We start from the raw sequence: 18,478 nt of genomic DNA, 5'->3' as shown, positions 1-18,478 counted from the left end.
TTCAATTGATCCATTCCTGGGTGAATGGGCGAGAAACTGCTATGCAACAGGAGTCTTATTAACAGTAACATTTGGGACACAGTAACCTCTCGAGTAACACGTCTGCATTGGACCGCATTATACTGCACACGCTAGCAGTACAGCAATACTGCAGCTACGCTGAAGACACGCGTTAAAGCGCAATGCAATTCAACAGGCATTACCAAGAATCTTCACTCTGATGAGGAGCATGAAAATCTGTGCCGCACTGCCACCTAGCGGACATCTGCTGCATCTACTATCAGCATTAATGCACATCCCGCCCAGCCTACTTACTGTAGACAAACCAATCACGAGCAGAGAGAACGCTTCGCTCCAATCATCATTCTGTGTTCCAGTTCACCTTTCTTAAACGTAATTGGTCAAAGCCTGAACCAATCAAGAGACTCTGACGTCAAAAACTATTGGACTGCGTACACAGGAAGGAAGGTTCTGTCTTCAGGGAAACACGCGTTTTGGAGGAGATGGTGCGGTTCAAATCCAGGTGAGCGGGTCTGCAAACCGGGGAAAGAAAAGGGAAGCGAGCTAGCGGGCACGGAGGGGGGTCGTTATCTGCTGTACACAAAATAAACAGCGGGAATCGACTTATATGCAAGATGCGCGACATATTTATCCAAGGGGACTTTATTAGTAAAAAAGTATAACTCAGCGTATTGTGTTAAATTGATGGCTTGCCTCTCTCGACAGGTACCTCCTGTGCGAGGTTTCTTTCGCCGACCCCCGCTCCAGGCAGTGTCTGGAGGAGAGGGCAGTTTTCTCTGCAGTGAGGGACGCGATCGCCCGGGCTCACGGCGACTACGGAGCGGCATGCTGCGCGGTCTCCTTTGCAGGTAGATGTGTAGGGCGAGTGTTATTGTTAATATTATGTGGATATAGAGAATAAGCTGGTTTGCCTGCACAGGGAGTAAGCGTCTCTGCCTTTGTCTGTCTCTCTCTGTAGTGAAGTACCTCAACGCTTACACTGGGATCCTGCTTCTGCGCTGCCGCAAGGAACACTACCGGCTGCTGTGGTCAGCGCTCCCGTTCATCAACCACCTGGAGAGCCGGGGGCAGAGGCAGCCCTGTCGCATCAGCAGCATCCATGTGGGCGGTAAGAACACTGGCACTGCAGCTGAGCCCAGCACTCGAATCGGTCAACCCCACTGCCTTCCACGCTGCAGCCCAGCACTCTAACCACTGAGCTACTCAAACCCACTGCCTTCCACACTGCAGCCCAGCACTCTAACCACTGAGCTACTCAAACCCACTGCCTTCCACACTGCAGCCCAGCACTCTAACCACTCAAACCCACTGCCTTCCACACTGCAGCCTTCCACACTGCAGCCCAGCACTCTAACCACTCAACCCCACTGCCTTCCAGCACTGTAACCACTGAGCCACTCAAACCCACTGACTTCTGCGCTGCAGTCCAGCATTCGAATCGCTGAGCTACTCAACCCCACTGCCTTTCGTGCGGCAGCCCAGCACTCTAACCACTGAGCTGGTGTTGGTTCTGGCCCGGTGTAATGCTGTTTTCTGCAGGTACGATCCGAACGTGCCAGCGGTTCTTGATCCGGTATAACAGACAGCAGCTGCTGAGGATGCTGCCAGGCTGTCAGAGTGAAGGTGAGTTCTGGGGCTGGGGAAGCACTGTATAACTTCAGGCACTCACTTTAGACTTTCAAAAGGGACTCTGGTTTTCTTTGCTCCTGTCGGCAACATGTTTTAAAATGTGATTCATCCCGTCGCACTGTGGCTAATGAGAATAGTTTTGAAAACTTGGAATGGGGTAAAGTGCGGTCAACACATGGCTTGTTATGGCTGTTGCAGCTGTGCCAGGCACTCGGATCAGTGCCTCATAGTTGTATTTTGCACTGAACTCCAAAGCCATGTTTTTAAATGCATGGTCTGGACAATATTGTGCGTTTGTGTCTCTCTCAGAGGAGCGGGCGTCGGTGCACAGGGCAGTGCTGAGCTGCTCGCTGAAGCAGCTTGAGGAAGAAGGCTCTCGGGATGAAGACTCTGACTGACTGACTGGCTCTCCAGTGTCTCCTGGATGAAGGAGGCTGCCTTCCCAGACACCTACAGGACGAGCACCCAGACCAAACACCTGCTGCTCACACACTGCGGGGGAACGGCCTGTTGTCAGATTCAGGACCCCAGTTCCTCAGCAGCTTAAACCACTGAAGACTTTACTGCAACCTTAAAATGACATTCACTGAAGACCACAAGAAAGGCTGGTTTCACAAAACCTGCCTTACCTAAGGTAACAGTGGTTGGACAGAGAACATTCAAATGTGTTTTAGTTTTCCTCAGGAGTTCACTGCTGTGTTACGTGTATCGTGTAAATCAATTCCATTACATTAAAGGACATTTCACCTTTTTAGACCGGAAGACAGCAATGTTATTTAAATGACATTACTCCCTTAGGGTTACCAGCAGTCAGAACAGATGGTGTGCAACTGCCCTGCTGACTTGCAGAATCATGCTTGTACACAGACCACCAAGAATATTACTCTCAGTCCGTTCTCATCTTGAAGTGGCAAGAGTTTATTAACATGCTGAACAAATCAGTGTTTTAACTGGAACATCTTGACACTTAGAGGAAAATACTTTCTTTACCCTCAAACTAACACGGTTCAAGCCAGACCCAGATTTACCAACATATCTAAAATGGATTTTCATTATAATCCAGTTGTATAGGACAAAACCAGTTTCCAGTGCATGAAGGTGGGTAGGGATTCATTCCCTGCTCGTTCAGGAACAGTCCCAATAACAACACCACCAAAAAAAAATAAATAATAATAAAGTATCACTCCAAGGCTTTGATTATGCATATTATTTTATTCCATCAAACTGTTGGCTTAAACTTTCTCACAAGTGACAAAATTAAACTTTTTTTTTGTCTAACTCAAAATAAAAGATGGGGGGGAACAAAAAACCCACAAATCAAGCTGCAGAAAACGTTAAATGACGGCTGCAACCCAGAACAGGCAGGTTTGCAAATAGTGATTCAAGCTTGAAGAATGGAGACTCCGTTGTGTGCTGGGGCCGGGTCTCGTTCTACCTCCACTGGGTCTCAGAGAAAGAATACCAGGGATTACACTTAAACACACACACAGGGGAAGCCAAAACTGCCATGTATCATCCCTCACACATTTTAGTTTAAACCTCAGTAGTGAGTTAATATTTGAACCACAAGCTATAAATACCTGGGGAGGTGCCCAAGCACCTGGCTGCAGACAGCATGTGTAAAGTGTACACTGCTCACCTACAGTGCTCTCAAAAGCACAGGGCTTTCCATTCCTGTCAATGCTAAACATCTCCACATGGTCCAAAGCACCATGCTTACTCCAGGCTTTGCAGTAAGCCAACTCCACAAGGTAGAACATGCTTAATACAGTTTCCTCCCCAGCAGAAACAGCTGGCATGGCAGGATCTGCTCTTAACAGCTGCTAATTTACAAACAGGTGACAATAGTTAATGCCAGAGCCTTGCTCCCTTCCATAGCGCAAAGTCACCTCCACACTGACAGAGCTGGTTCACAGAACTGCACTGAAACAATACTGCTTGAACTGAAGAGGATTCAAATCTGAGCAATGCACAGACTGGTTAGCAGGGAAACAGGAGCAATGTAGACAGACGGGGGTACAGAACAGACAGAGGGCTCGCTCTCCCCACCCCCACGTTTGGGTTGACCTGATTCTCTGAACATAGCTCAGCCTGGCACCCCAGGGAGCAGCTTGTATCAGGGTGTCCACAGCAAAGTGCACTCCTGCAAGCAGGGGTGGAATGGAACAGCTGTGGAGACAATACTAACAGCTGACTGACTGTCCTTCACCTCAACACTGTCCACTCCCCATCATTAAAACAAACTAAAACTAAAATCACTGCATAGCAAAAACCTAAAAAAAAAAAAAAAAGAAAAAAAAGACCCAACTAGTCTGATTGCAAAAAATGACAAATTTGATAAAAAAAAAATCATTATTTTTATGCAATTATTTTATATAATTGTACAGGGTATTTCTACAGAGGCACTCCTCTTCCCAGTGTGTGTGTGTGTTTCTGTGCTGGAGATACTAATGGCAGATGTAAATGAAGAGATTTGAAAGGGTTGACCCGGGGGTGGCTGGCTGGCTAATTTTAACTTGTTTGGTTTGTTCTGGGCAGGCAGAAGCTTGCCGGGTCGGCTCAAGTCCTATTTTGTGTGAACCATCGAAGTGCTGAACAGCAGCTTCTGTTTCTTCTTTTTCTTCTTACCCACTTTCTCCTCTGTTGAGAAAAAAAGACAATGGCAATGACTGAAACAGGACTATTCCCTGGAAACTGCAGGCTGTATGGTCTGACTGTGAGGTACTTACTTACGCACTAGGTGTACAGTAGCCAGTATCTCATCTCTTATGTTCAGCAAAGTTACAATAAGACAAGGGAGTCAATGTACACATCGCTTGCTTTTAGATGAAGTTAACTCAAGCACTGTGACCAGTTATATGCCTCCCAGTACCCCTCCATGCTTCCCAGTATAGTGCCCCAGTCCCACCCCTCACAGTACCTGCACTGTGCCCCAGTGCCCCTCCCTGCCTCCCAGTGCTCTGAGCCGGTTCAGGCAGCGGACCCGGGCCCTTGTCCAGCTGCAGCAGCGCCGCCTCGAAGGCCTGGCTGAAGGAGTTCTGGAAGCTGGGAACCGGGACCCGGTCGGACCCATCACTCTCCCCATCGCTGTCAGGAGCAGGAGGAGCCAGGAACAGGTCAGCTGAGGGAGAGAAGACAGGCAAGTGAGTAAGGAAACGGCTCAATAAAACACAAAGAAACAGCAAGACACCAAACCCTGAACCAGGCTGACTGGGAATATTAGAAAAACAGCTGCTTTTACAGACCCTGATGAGCACTAATCTTGGACCACTTCAGGATTCGAGTCTGAATATGAATGATGGCTTGTCTCTTGCTACTAATAGCCTCTATTTATGGGGTCTATCTTGACAGGGCATATGTTCAACATCTATTTGCACTTTTCTAGTGACAGTAACTGTTGGATAGCTGTGTAGCGGTCAATGGCAAATCCTATTCCAAGGGCACATCTTATTCTTGGTTGTTTTGTAAACTGATCCTGGATTAGTGGTCTAATCCACCAAATCCAGAGAGACACCAGGAGAAAAGCAGACTAAAAACACAAACCAGACACTCCAGCTCACACCAGTCAGGTCCTTCCTCACCTTTCTTTGGGGTCACCCTGGGCCAGCCATCCGCCTTCGCCTTCCCATCACGCAGCATCTAGCGAGACACACAAGCACAGAGTCACCAGGCTTTCCTTGCTCATTTCACACTTTAAACTCTGTGTCTCATTATTGTAGAGGGATGTGAACTAGTTTGTTTACACCTCAGATAGTTCCAAGCATCTCCTGAAAGAGGCAGCAGGATCACCCATTCCTGCAGCAAGGGAACTACCCACTTCCCTTGCAAACTCACCTGAGCAAAGGAGAGGCAGCGAGAGTCATCCTCCAGGCTCCCCACACAAGGAGGGGGGCTCAGGCCCCCCAGGCAGGGGAACACCAGGCTCACTGTGTCTGCAGGACCAGAGATCAGTCAGCAAGCAGCTTCCATACATTGTGTAACATCCAACAAACAAACATTTACCCTACAACACAGGTGCTGGAAACTACACAACATCGTATACATTTGCATTATAAAATTTATATTTATTCTTTCCCCAGAAACTTCACACCTTGGTGTTCTTCCTAATAATCCATGAAAAAGGTTAGTCTGCTAAAGAGGCAAGCCATTAAAATAAAACTTGTTTATACCAAACCTCTGAGCTGTTAGAAACACACGCTCAATCCGAGCCACACAAGTCACTGTGCTCACCAGAGGCTGGGCTGGAGCTGAGTGCTGAGTGAGAGGACAGCAGGGACTCCGACTGGAGGGAGAGGCCCAGAGGGACGACAGTATCTGCAGGCGGGGAGCCGAAAGCAGGGAAGTGCTGCAGGTTCTCCAGGCCGATGTGCACCTCGGGGTCTGAAACACAAGAGGGAGTCAGAGAGAAAGCAAGCAGCACAGGGGGTCAACCAATCAGATATTAAGATGTGAATCTTGATAATCTTGGCAGTGTCTGGCCTCCAGCACTCACATCTCCCCTGTTTCTGGTTCTCCTCCATCTCAATCCTCCTCTCCCTGCGTCTCTCTTCCCGCGCTTTCTTCTGACGGAAGTGTCTCCTCTTCTCAAGGTCATCTGGGGGAGAAAAACAAAGAAATAAAAAAACTGTTAAAAGATCAACTATATAGAACGATGACTAGTAGATGTTTCCCAAGCAGGTTGTACGTAAGAGTACATTTATGACTGAGTCTGAAGTTATGGATGTTGTACTGTACTTTTAAACAGCATTTGCTCCTCTACCTGCATTGAAAACATTTTACTAAATTACAGAGAGCTGGATAAACCCAGGAGAGGAAAAAGGACAATTTCTGAAACTGCACAAAATGCTATTTGAGACCCAATTCCTTCACGGTAAGTGATGGGACGTCTTCGGGCAGATGAGACAGGCAGATGAGAGAGAGGCAGGTGAGTGCAGAACAGGACTCGGGCACGAGTTCAGACTCCAGCCTATTGGAGCAGTATGGCTAACTCACCTGCAAAGGCATCAAGTGTCTCCTTGGACAGCACGGGGGGCTGCAGAGCTAGCTCACAGATGCTGAACTCACAGGTGAGAGGCAGGTGGGAGAGGTAGCGGTGCCGGCGACGCACCTCCTGTGGAGGGGAGAGAAAGAGAGAGAGAAACAAGTCCATTAATCCAACCACACACAGGTTAAGGCAGGAAGAAATGCTGATGTCATGCAATGTAATACGGACATGAAGTTATACAAGACAAATACTTGGACTTGGTGCTCCCTGTGAAGAGATGAAGATGCCACAATCTTAACGTGGGTTTATGCCTTTGCATGCATCATGGTATCTTAAACTTTAAAACCACCAACTAGTAGCCATGTAGATATTTCCTGTTAAAAGCAGTGTTTTAAAACCCTGAACCTGACCAGGTCACGTGTAACTTGCCAAGCGCAGGAAGCAGTTTCAATAGGAGAAGGATGTGTGTGTGTCCAGCTGTTAAAACCACCTCTCAGCCATGGACATATCTGATTGCACTGCATGTAGCAGTCGCTGGTAATTAAGGGTGTGCTTAAAAACGGTCTGAACCATGAAAAGCCAAAAAGTTTAACGCCTGCCTCACCTCATTCACGGAGTGCCCCTCGATTTCCACCACGGTGGCACTGATTTTCTCGGGGCTCCCCTCCAGGCTGCCGTACTCGCGCATTAGGCAGCGCACATTAATGGGGTGCAGGAACATCTGCTGACCATCCTCCGCTGCAAACAAGCACACGCAGGGTCAGTGAGCAGCAGCCAACACCAACAGACCGCCCCTTCGTTTCCACTGGACTTTCTACCCTGAAGCTGCAGATGCATCCCCACCTACCCTGGTAGAAGTAGTAGTACGGTCCGTTCCCAGTGGGATTTAGGGCGGTCTCGCGCTGGCCAGTCTGAGCGTGTTCAGTGGTGACAGTGCTCGGTGCCGGCTCAGACTGAGGCTCGGGGGCCTGGTGCAGCTCAGACTCTGGTTCGAGGGCGGGCTCGCTCTCTGGGGAGCAGTCAGAGGCCCCCTCCTCCAGCAGGCCGGGGTCAATGACCTCATCGTCGAAGGCAGAGGAGTACTGCACCGCAGGCTGATGGAGAGGAGAGAGAGAAGTTAACCAGGAGACATGCAGCTCAGCCAACAGCAGTTAAGAATCGTACACTGTTCTCTGTTTTACAACGGGTCCAAAACACCCGACTTTAAAATGTCACAGAGTATGATGTTACACATGACAGCTTCAATTCAAACTGCCCATCAAACCACCAGTAACCTGTAATGAAAAATGCATCCCCAATCCAGTGTGGGGTGGGTGAAGGAGCTCTGTACCTTGTTGTTTGGGGTTGCATTGGTCCACACCTCAGAGATCACTTCAGCCAAGGGAGGGTCACTCACGGTCAGTGCTTCTAGTCTGGCCTCAGTGGCGGTCATCTCCTTCTCTGGGCAGGACTTCAGCAAAGCTTCCTCGCGCTCCTAAAACAAACACACAGCCATCTGGCCGTCACACCTTGTGAACTTGAGCCTGGCTACTCAGACAGGTCAAGACAGCGTATATATACATAGAACCACACTAACACTATAAAGCAGTCCTATCATTAAACACATTTTATTTGATATATTGCACAAGTCAGAATTCTAAAGTAAAACTATATGAAACCAAGTAGACAGACATCTGTATACTTCACCGTTAGTTTTAAAAATAATTGAACTGGACGAGTTTGCTCTGTCACGCAGCGCTGCTGTACGAATCATTGCCCTTTATGCAGCCCAGCAAAGGGAGGCAGCCATAGCAGCATGGATCAGGACTTCACCTTGAGCTTCTGCAGGGCAGCCTCGATGAAGCAGGCCTCTGGGGTGTGCTCCTCTTCCAGGTACTGCCTCTGCAGAGAGGCCCTCTCCTCCCATACGACCTGCTGCAGCACCTGGGAGGGTGAGGCCAGCAGCAACTTCGAGTACTGGCTGTGCAAGTCATCTGGGACAGGAGACACACATTTACTGGGGGCTGCTCTCCATACACACACACTCACACTGGGGCAGCACTGCCCTGACATGCGAGGCAGGCCTTCATAAAGTAAAAACAGAAAGTTCATTGACTTGCCGTGCTGGTACTCTTATTTCAATAGAAATGAGAGATCTTCACAAGATTATTTAAACGTATTAGTCTTTTAAAGCCACATGGCGAGTTTGACCCCCCTCCATTACCTCCAAGGCGAACAGGCTCCTCCACCTTCATCCACCTAGGACTGGGGAGAGCCACCAGCACCCCCTTCTCACGACGCATCAGCTGCATGGTGATGGTGTCTCCAACCAGGTACTGCCGGGTCTCCATCGCGACCACACTGAGGAGACAGGCAGGCTCAAATAGGGCAGAGGAGCGCCATTAACTCCAGCACTACCAACTGTCATTAACAGCAGCCTAAGAGGGCTGTTATACATTTATAACCCCCCCCCCCCCCCCCCCCCCCCCCCCCCCCCCCCCGGAAAGGCAGGATGGCTAAACACTGACCTCTTGAGGTCGCTGGTGTGGACGGCCTCATAGCATATAGGACACTTGGTCCAGGTCTTCTCGCCAAGGGCCAGGTAGTGCAGGATGCAGGCCCAGCAGAAGATGTGTCCGCAGCAGGTGATCTTGGCAGCGACGGGAGGGTACAGGCAGATGGGGCAGGAGGGAACCTCGTGGCTGTAGATGCGCTGCCAAATCACAAGAGGATACAGGTTAGCAGCCGGCAGTGATCAAATCGTCTCGGCTGATTAAGAACCAAAGTGTGTAATCAGTATTGGAGCGCTTACTGACAGCGAACCCGAGTGTCTATACGGACTCTGATGCATCCCACTGTTGAGCTACATCTATACAAGTCTCTATATATAAGGACACTTTGGATCTTCCATGTGGTTTGACTGTTTATATGTTTGCTGCCTGTTGGACTTCAGACGATGATGTGTTCTTGAATGTATTTGCATCCTGAGATACTCACCACCTGCTGTACGGAGTCCCAGCTGACCAGGGTGTCTGGGTCAGCGAAGTGAGCAGTGTAGTCCTGGTCCTCAGACACCACGAACTGGCAGCTAGAGAGGGCAGAGGAGAAGGAGGGAAGAGACAGGGGAGGGCTTTAAAAGACACTGAGCACAGCAAGACCTTCACTATAAAATAAAAAAAACGGAAAAGGAAAATGAGCAGTACAAGATGTTGACTACTGGAATCGTGGTTTGTTTAAACAGTTAAAAAGCCCTGCAAAGTCAGATTAGTGACTTCCTTTACATAAAAGGATAGGGTCTTAAATCCTATTTTAAACACATTGTGTGTATATCTGATGACAGTCCTCATTAGGTTAGAGAGACATTGTGAGGTTATTGCTAGAGGCTACACTCGTTACTCACTTTGCCTGGAGGAACAGCTCCTTGTTGAAGGGCTTTGCTTTGTGCCCCCACTTGTTGCGCCGGCCCCAGCCCCCATGCCCGTCGGAGACGGGACCGCCCTGCCCACGCGGCTCGAAGGTGAAGTTCAGCAGGTGGTTCAGGCTGATCTTCTTGGGACCAGAGAACTGGGCCGGGCTGAACTCGGCCCGCTGAGCCTCTGCTACCTGGAAAGAGAGAGAACAACAGCTGCACTCATATTTGGTTCACACGGCCAGCTCAGCCTGTGATAAGACCTGTTATGCCTTTCTGTAAAGCTACCCTACATTTAACCTTTGGCAACAGTTTCAGAAAATGATAACACTTGGAAAAAAATGTAACTATGGCTGACAACCCTAAACAAAACAAAATATATGGGCCCCTGTAACATTTGCTACGGCTGCTTTATTTAAATACACTCTAATCTTTATTAGGTGAAGACTCTTTTCTGCCCTTACCTCCTCTCGGCACCCCCCTCCATACAGCCGGCTGCCCCCTCCTCTCTGGGGGGGTCTCTTGTCGAAGGCCTTGCTTTTCTGTGGGGTGGGGCGGTGAGCCTGCCCCGAGAAGCTCTCTGTTTTAGGGTAGGAGGGTTCGCGTTTGCGGGTGTGGCGCTGCTTTGAACCATTACTATTCTTTCCATCTGTGAGCAGAAAGAGAAGGAGCGACTTTTAGAGGCTTAGCATGGCTCAGGACAGGCAGGCAACCAAGGAGAAGGCGTACCAATTAAAGGGGATACAGCACTATGGTTACAGTTTCTGTGCATTTACAGACAATGGAATGAAATCCATGTGGATTTCCATCATCCGTAACAATTAAACAGTGCTACATTTAGAAATCACTTCTTCAAAAACGTCCTTTTCAGGATTTCTATCCTTTAAAGCTGTGAGCCGTTTTGTTTAGTAGGAAAAAAGTTTACATTTTCATGAAGCAAATAATTGTTTTTATACAAAGCTGAACCATTAAACAAAACTAAAACACCACTAGGGTTTACTCGACTTTAGTCAAGCTTTTTTCAAACGTGGTCTTTAACTTATACACACAGAACTAAGTAAACAGGGGAGTGAGAACTACTGATAGATTGTCCTTCAATACAGGTGGTCTTCATAGCACTCAAATATGAAGCGGGTATGCAGTTTGTTTACATGTCCACGCATCCAGGGGCATCAACACAAATTCCCCAAACCTTTAAATGTCTTTAGAACCACAATAGACCACTTTTAAAGTATCTGTATTGACGTGGGACACGTTTGGAGAGCACATATACGCATTTATAAAACATCAAACAAACGCTGTATACCAAAGGATTGTGCCCTGTATACGAATTATAACACTGTCTGTACTATAAACACACTAGAGATCCGTGATCTGTATAGCCTGCTTCGGTCACACACGCACCCCACGTCAGCCGGACACCTCTTTCTTCCAGACCTCTTTGTTACTGGATGATTCGATGAAGACAGGAGATTACAGTATTGTCACACAATACAGACCACGTGGCTACTTACTAAATTAAGTATGCACGGTTATATTCTACACATGTCCAATTCTGTTACAAAAACCAAAACGTCTGGCGTTTGGACACAAGCTCGACATACCCTACCAATACCACACGGGTGAATGTAAACAAACTGTATAAGACAGAGGCCCTGCAGTGCGCCCTGAGCCTCGGACTCGAGTTTGCGGGTGCCCACAGAACCCCCTCCTGTAGGCGGGTGGTCGGTGTACTGGTATGGTAGGCACCTGTTTTGGGTTTAGAGTCCCCGGTGGCCGGCCCAGCAGACCCGGAGCGGGGCAGCACTTTGCTGTTGCTGTTGGCGTTTTTCTCCATGGCGTTGCGGTGGTGGTTGTTGAGTTCCTGGGAGACACAGGCCGGGTTCTCCAGCATCAACAGAGGCGACCAGGGGAGGGGAGAGCGGGAGGCTGCGAGTGCGGGGGATCAGGCGGCAAGGGCCCAAGCTCATGGTGTTCACACACAGAGGCTCCATCACGGCGACATCATGCTGACAGTAAAACGAGGAAAAAAAATGAAAATATCGGGCTGCTGAGGAAGACAGAGGCGCAGCGCCGAAGTACTGGGTGGGGGGAAAAAAAGCTACAGAGGGGATCGCGACCCCTGAAGGCAGTTTCTCCGGCAGCAGGGAGAGACCGAGTCCCGAGAGTGAGGTAGCGGGTCTCCTGGGGAAGGAGAACGGGAGAAACGGAAAGTTGAAGCGTAGAAACGAGCTTTAACAACAATGGCGACGAGTCGCCAGCTAAGAACCAGAGGCATCCGGATGGGGCCGATATTTATAGCTTTCCATGAAAATGGTGGCTGATGGGATATGTAGTTTATTTTTCTTTAGTTCAGAACAACTAGGCGGTCTGGGAGTTGTAGTTTTTAAAAATAGAAATCATAGGTCTGTACGCAGTCGTGTTATGTCGCGTAGTAAAGAAAGAAAGATCAAATAACATTACAACCAGGTCAGCGCCGCTAAGTCATCCTTCTGCAGATACTATTATTAAAAAAAAATCTACAAGCGCACTTTCAGTTAAACTCAAGCACAGCTATTAAAAAAAAAAAAACAACAACTAGCAGCTGATAGCGGTTTAAGTTAAATGTTGTTTCCTGCCTGTGATGGTTATTATCCAGGCCACTAGGGGGCGATGTGTGTCTAGAACAAATATTTTATTCCAAATGTTGGGTAAAAACTTAATGACCTTTGTAATGTGTTTTTATAATATATCGGATTTATACTCGATGCAGGACTCTGTGGGGATGGAAAGAAGACTCCCATCACGTAGCAGTTTGATCCATTCCCGGTTTTACTTTGAGTTTAATAAGACTCTCCAGAGCTAGACACCAATACACTGGGGCTAATCAAACCCGTAGTAACTGGAAGGGGTGTGAATGTGCTCTGCAACCAGAGTCCTGTTTTCATCCGTGCGACGTGTTGGACACACACTCTCTAAAACGAGATGCGGATTGTGAATGCTTTGCAGAAAACGCGTTAGCTGAATACGAAAGCAATTTCTCGCCTGCTGCATCCCTACAGCTGTCCAGTAGGGTGTGCCTGGTGTCTATGGTACGGTCTGCCGAGGTAGTTCTGTCAAACAGGTTGCTACCAGGAATATCAAAACAAAAGCCAGGCATGGGGGCAGGCAAGCAACAGAGACGGGGGACAGTGTCCCCACCTACAGGCAGATTGCGTCCAGCAGAGAAGGTTGTTGGCCCAAGCTGAGCAAAAGCAAGCCTGCTGGTTGATCGTTTCAGTTTGCTGTGCTTGTGCCTTAGTTTGTAGCAGCTAATGTATTTTTTTCCAGTTGGACTGGTCCGGGCAGTTTGCGAAGTAAAAGCTTGGCTGTGTCTGACGCCGGCCAGTTAGCAAACCGAAAAGGTGAAACAGAGAGTCTCAGCAGGTGGACTATGTTTAGAAGTCGGTGTTTGCTTTTTCTACCAGCGCATAACAACACAACACCGGCAAGACAACAGGAAGGAAGTTGCATTGTTTAAAAACAACAACAACAACAACATCATTCCGGCCAGGATAATCCCATTGGAAAACAAAACAAGGTAAGACTGTTGTGTTTGTTTCGAAGTCGCTCGAAATGAATGAGTTTGTTCCTAAGAGTGTGTGAGCGTGCTGGAAACAAACTACATTTAAACACAAAACAAAACTTTGATGCGTGTTATCAACTCAAGCGTAAATAAACGAACAGTTAAAAAAAAAAAAAAAAAAAAAAACTAAAAATAACGTGTGTGTCTGAGTATATATATATATATATATATATATATATATATATATATATATATATATAAAAATAAAAGTATTATTTTCTTTGGCTGCTAAAGAAACCGACGATAGAGTCAGAAGCGAGGATCATTTTTCAAAATAAACATATGTGTTAATCTTAGTTCCCTATACAGTCCAAGGGTATGTGCATGGCGGCGCCCTTGTATTGTATTTTTCGCGGCGAACATAACACAAATTGCACCCTTCCTCAACATAACATTCTTTTAAGTTTCATATATATATATATATATCTATATTATATTATTTTATAATATATATATATAAGAGAGCTCCTTTGCAGGAGGAACGTTGTGTTTCCGAGCGATAAAGCGACGAGCACCGCACCGTACTGTCGCCAGGCTGGAGAGAGTTGAGTTTTTGTTACTGTACAGTATTTGAACACAGCAATGACTTCAAAAGCAAATTAAAATAATAATACATATAAATACATTTAATTATTATATTGCAATCTCTCTCTCTCTCCCACTCACACACACACACACACATATATATATATATAAAAAAAAGAAAAAACACGAGCTTTTTAAGATGCGTAAATGCGTGCACACTAAACACGGCGCCGGACACAGTAATAACTTTATATAGCGTTAGTGAATAGTCAAAAAACCCTCAAATGCACGCCTGGTATTTGAACTATCTTAATGACAAGCGCGTATGCGGCTGATTCTCTGCAATGCTGCGGCGTCGTTTTCGTTTGCAAGAGTCCTGCGGTGTGCAGCGCTGTCTGTATTACATTTAAAAGCACGCAGTTCTGGGAGTAACTAACTTCATTCACCCCGCTCTTTCCGCTTCAATTATGGATCCAGCGATGTGTTTGCGGACAGCGGGTCCTAAGCAGAACACGGGTCCTACTGCAAACACTTCAAAGTGAGCAAACTGAAATTACACATTTCCTTAACACACCAGTGAAAAGAAAACAACGCACCCTTCCCACGCCAACCACACAGTTCCAGGTTACAGCCTCCTTTAACTCATGACCTCCCTGCACTCTCCACACATGCCCAAGGTGTGATTATCAAGAGGCCACTGAATCTGCTCAGAAGACATCCAGGTGCTAGTCTCCAAAGAAATGAGAGATTTCAAAAAGTTTACTGCATCTAAGCAGGTGTGGAAAATATACATTAGCTGTGAAGTGTTGTCAGCCTCTGGTGTTGTCTTGGCTGCACCTGACAGCGAGGATGTGCCAGTTGAGATACCAGTGTATCAATGGGGCAGGGTTCAAGGGAGCAGGGTATTGTGTTGTGTACTTGTTGACTGGCCAGTTTGTTCACAACAGTAAACCGTGACAAAGGAATTTACATTGTAGTGTAAAATGCAACACAATACGTGGCCTCCTCTTTAACTAAGGATATCTCTGTTGGCTTCTCTGCAGTATTGCAAAGTATCACATTACATGATGCCTACGTGATATTCACAGAGCGATTTCATTCATTCATAATGAGTAGCTGTATTCTTGTGTGTAATGCGCACACGGTACAGTTTAGCGTCATGAATGGATGGCTGTGGATTGAGACAGGTTCATTATTAGACTCCTGTAAATGTCAGCGAGCAGGCAGGTTGGGTGTGTGCTTGTGGAGACGGCTGAAGTGAACTTTGTCTGCTATTGCTCGGGGGGTGTGTTGTGGATTCCAGGACTTTACAGCAGTCATTAGTCAGCGCTGACATTTCTCAAACAGTGCGTCATATGTACCTTTTGGCTTCAGTTAGATTCTCGACCCAGGGGAACAGAGCCCTTTCTCGCTGTGCACCAAACACGGGGTACACAGTAGGTTACATGGGGGCCCCATGTGTGTCCCCGTCCCCTCACATCCCTACAAAATATTTCGCTGAGCCATAATTGTAAAAATGCACATTGAGCTGTGAAGTAATATCCAGTATGCAAACACATACAACTACTGTGCTTGCCTACTTCACTGAGTCTAATACACTACCTCAATGTCTGTGCCTCCAAGACATTTCGCCTGGCATCCTGCATCGGGAGCCCATTGAAAGGAATCTGCTGGAGTAGCACCAGCCCTAGACTCTGGAACACACGCCCTGCTGTAGGCGCTTCACAGGAAGCAGTCTCTTACCGTCTTCAGGTCTGAGCTGTAGTCTTCCTTCCAGGCTTGGGTTTTCATTTGTCAGGGATGTTTCATGGAAGGGCTACAGAGACTCTGCTAGCATGCCCGACCTTTTCCCGTGTCCTGTATCTTTTATCCTCAGGAACGGATACTGTGTGCTGCAGAGCCACTCAATCTAGGAATGGTAGCTTTGGGAGCAGCAGCACGATGCAGACGCTGTGGCAGTAATTAATAATAATAATATTAATACAGTTGTGTAAATATATATGTTAAATTAGCCAGGGGGAAGTGGAATAGTGCGCTGATGGAAATTCCCTGTGGATGCATTTAAAAGCTCATTTGTTTTCTCCTGAGAAATAACCTCGCTCGAGTTGATGAGTCGCCGGGTGTGTGCTCACCCAGGCTGTTGGCATCTCTCCGTCTTGGAAAAGCACCGTCGTTAGCTGCTGAGCGAGCCTGCGTGTCTCTGAACCAGCCACCCCTAAAGCTATTAGCCTTCCTGGCAATCGTGTCTGTTGAACAGATTTCATTTATTCTTCCTTGTCGCTCGTGGTGCTGCCCGCAGTGATGTAAAGCCTGTGCAATAAAGACCCGTTCTACGTTCCTTGTCTTGATGTTAAGGAGTCTGGAAATCACTTCTAGAAATTCTAATCAAGAAAAGGTTTCTTTAGGAAGCGTTTGGCTCCATAACTTAAAAAAAAATGTGTTACACCAAGCGTTTACAATGCAGAGGGTGCGCTCCAAACCAAACACACAGAACGCGGAATGAGCCTAAAAAAGGCAAAATACTTTGTTTTATTGTTTTAAAAGCTTGTTGGTCATGTGTCTGTTTTATACAAATGAAATGTTCTTCTCTGATTCTCCAAAACCATTCTTTTCCTTGCTAAAAAAAATTTTTCCTGGCAAAATGACAAGAAATGGAAAGTATTTGTACAGCGTGCTCTGAGTAATTCTTTTGTATATGCGGGTGTTTTCGTATTGTGTTTTCTGAAAAGAGAAATACCTACTTCAGCAGGCACGAACGTTTCAGGAATATCTATCAAGGGATTATTGCAAAGGACTCTCTCCGTTGGTTCTGAATGATAATGTTTACAATGGAGGGACTCCAGCAGTTTCCCAGACGCTCCCAGTCACACAGTACAGCAAAGACAGGTGAGGTAGCTCGGAGTATTGGTGTGGAAGCCAGGATTCTGTGCATGCAGTCTGCTCCCAGCTGTGTTTGGGATGCAGCAGAGTGCCTAATGCCTGGCTGCTGTGTTTCCCTGCTGAGGTCCCGGGACCTCATGTTGTAATTTTGCATGCTCCGTAAAGCACTTTGAGAGTCTTGTCTGTCTGAATGCTGAGCTCTGCGGCTGGGCGGGGGCAGGGGCTATTAAACTCTAATGGGTAATTATTAATCCACGTGGGCGCTCCCTGCTCTGCACTGCCCAGGAAACTGCCATGGCTAAAGGTCCGTTCAGGGAAGCACCCTCCCGAGTCGCACTGCTTTCATTGGAAAAGGAGGGTTCTATTTTTAGCAAGCTGGTTCTTTAACCCATTGCATTAACCCCTTGACAGCCCATCTAGAGAACTGATCCAGCACGGGCCAAACTACACGCCAAAAAAGAGCCATCATAAATCATTGATTTAATATTTACAAAGTTGAGAAAAGAATCAACAAGGCACACTGTGTTTTTGGGTGTGTACAGTGTGGGTTGGGATTGGCTGGGAGTCATGTCCATATCCTTTGTTATTGTCATTGGATTTTAATTGGATTGCAGTAACAGCAGGATGCATCATGCCAGCGCTCTGCACAGAGATCCACGCGGTTCCTCACTCGACTCTTGTATTTATTGTGCAGTTTTTTGCTTTGCTGATCTGGGTAATTTGTTCCCCACAGGAGCAGAATGCAACAGTGTTTTGCATTGCTAATCCTGATAATTTCCTGGCTGGCACTGACAGTGATTTTAAAGGGCCTCCCCCTCACCTTCCTTCTCTTAATCCCAGGAGTGAGACATGTCACATTTTGCTCTCCTAATCCTAGAGAATTAACTCTTGCAGAAAACAGTAGGCGGTGGAAGTGTTTTCTCGTTGCTTTCCCCTTGGGCCGGGATTCTTAAGTCCAATGAAGAGGAAAGCAAAAGGCGTTTGTTTGTCAGAATTGGATCAGCTTTTTGAGGATGGAAAATTGTTTAAGATGCAGTGAAGGATGCACGCCACTGTGTAAATCTGTGAGCCAAACTGGCATACTCCTGCAGTATTAAAATGAAATTATGTAGGGCATACACTTTCAAAACATATGCCAGGTTATATTTGCTACATGATTGACTTTTTCTCTTATGCCAAAGGGAATATGGGGAGCATGGATGAGGATACAGTGAGAGGTAGCATTGTCTTAAAAACCACAGCGATTTATACCATACCACCGTGCACCATTAACTTATCGTCTGCACCCTGAATCCTGTGAGGTTATTCTGGATTTCTGTCTCGCTGCAGTTTGTTTTAAGGGTTTGGTCATTTTGGCATATGGGGTTTTCCTCAGTGTGTGCGTGTGTGAGGGTGGGGTATCCAGAGATTAACCGCTGTAATCTCGGTACAGTAGGGGGCGTGACGC

General features: G+C 47.1%; 3 protein-coding genes across 6 annotated transcripts in view; 2 read left to right on the top strand and 1 right to left on the bottom strand.

Moving 5' to 3' along the window:
• The first annotated feature begins 437 nt into the window (after positions 1–437).
• pop5 (POP5 homolog, ribonuclease P/MRP subunit) lies at positions 438–3,121 on the top strand. The gene is made up of 5 exons (XM_041228057.1): positions 438–523; positions 727–869; positions 980–1,129; positions 1,561–1,644; positions 1,960–3,121. The coding sequence occupies exons 1-5, from the start codon at positions 504–506 to the stop codon at positions 2,046–2,048; spliced, it is 486 nt and encodes a 161-aa protein (XP_041083991.1). The 5' UTR covers positions 438–503; the 3' UTR covers positions 2,049–3,121.
• An 839-nt stretch (positions 3,122–3,960) lies between these two features.
• Positions 3,961–12,309, bottom strand: LOC121299876 (RING finger protein 10-like). Its single transcript, XM_041228056.1, has 17 exons — positions 11,772–12,309; positions 10,487–10,671; positions 10,014–10,216; positions 9,611–9,701; positions 9,142–9,326; positions 8,838–8,974; positions 8,447–8,607; positions 7,965–8,108; positions 7,482–7,728; positions 7,239–7,372; positions 6,643–6,760; positions 6,143–6,244; positions 5,881–6,030; positions 5,485–5,582; positions 5,232–5,289; positions 4,571–4,771; positions 3,961–4,290 (listed from the first exon to the last, which is right to left on the bottom strand). Exons 1-17 carry the CDS (start codon positions 11,914–11,916, stop codon positions 4,217–4,219), a joined length of 2,433 nt encoding a protein of 810 aa, XP_041083990.1. The 5' UTR covers positions 11,917–12,309; the 3' UTR covers positions 3,961–4,216.
• Positions 12,310–13,100: 791 nt separating this feature from the next.
• The window catches only part of LOC121299875 (uncharacterized protein KIAA1671-like), a 46,432-nt gene continuing 41,054 nt past the window's right edge, over positions 13,101–18,478 (top strand). For 2 of the 4 annotated variants that reach the window (XR_005947477.1, XM_041228054.1), the window contains exon 1: positions 13,102–13,581. The gene's annotated coding sequence lies outside the window, so the exon portion shown is untranslated. Of the gene's footprint in view, positions 13,582–18,478 lie in introns of all 4 variants that reach the window. The other 2 variants (XM_041228055.1, XM_041228052.1) reach the window with 2 other exon arrangements.

The sequence above is a fragment of the Polyodon spathula genome, chromosome 25, assembly GCF_017654505.1.
Source record: "Polyodon spathula isolate WHYD16114869_AA chromosome 25, ASM1765450v1, whole genome shotgun sequence".
In the NCBI taxonomy this organism is placed as follows: Eukaryota; Metazoa; Chordata; class Actinopteri; order Acipenseriformes; family Polyodontidae; genus Polyodon; species Polyodon spathula.
The sequence above is the reverse complement of the archived record's forward strand: the minus strand, read 5'-3'. Positions and strand labels throughout refer to the sequence as shown.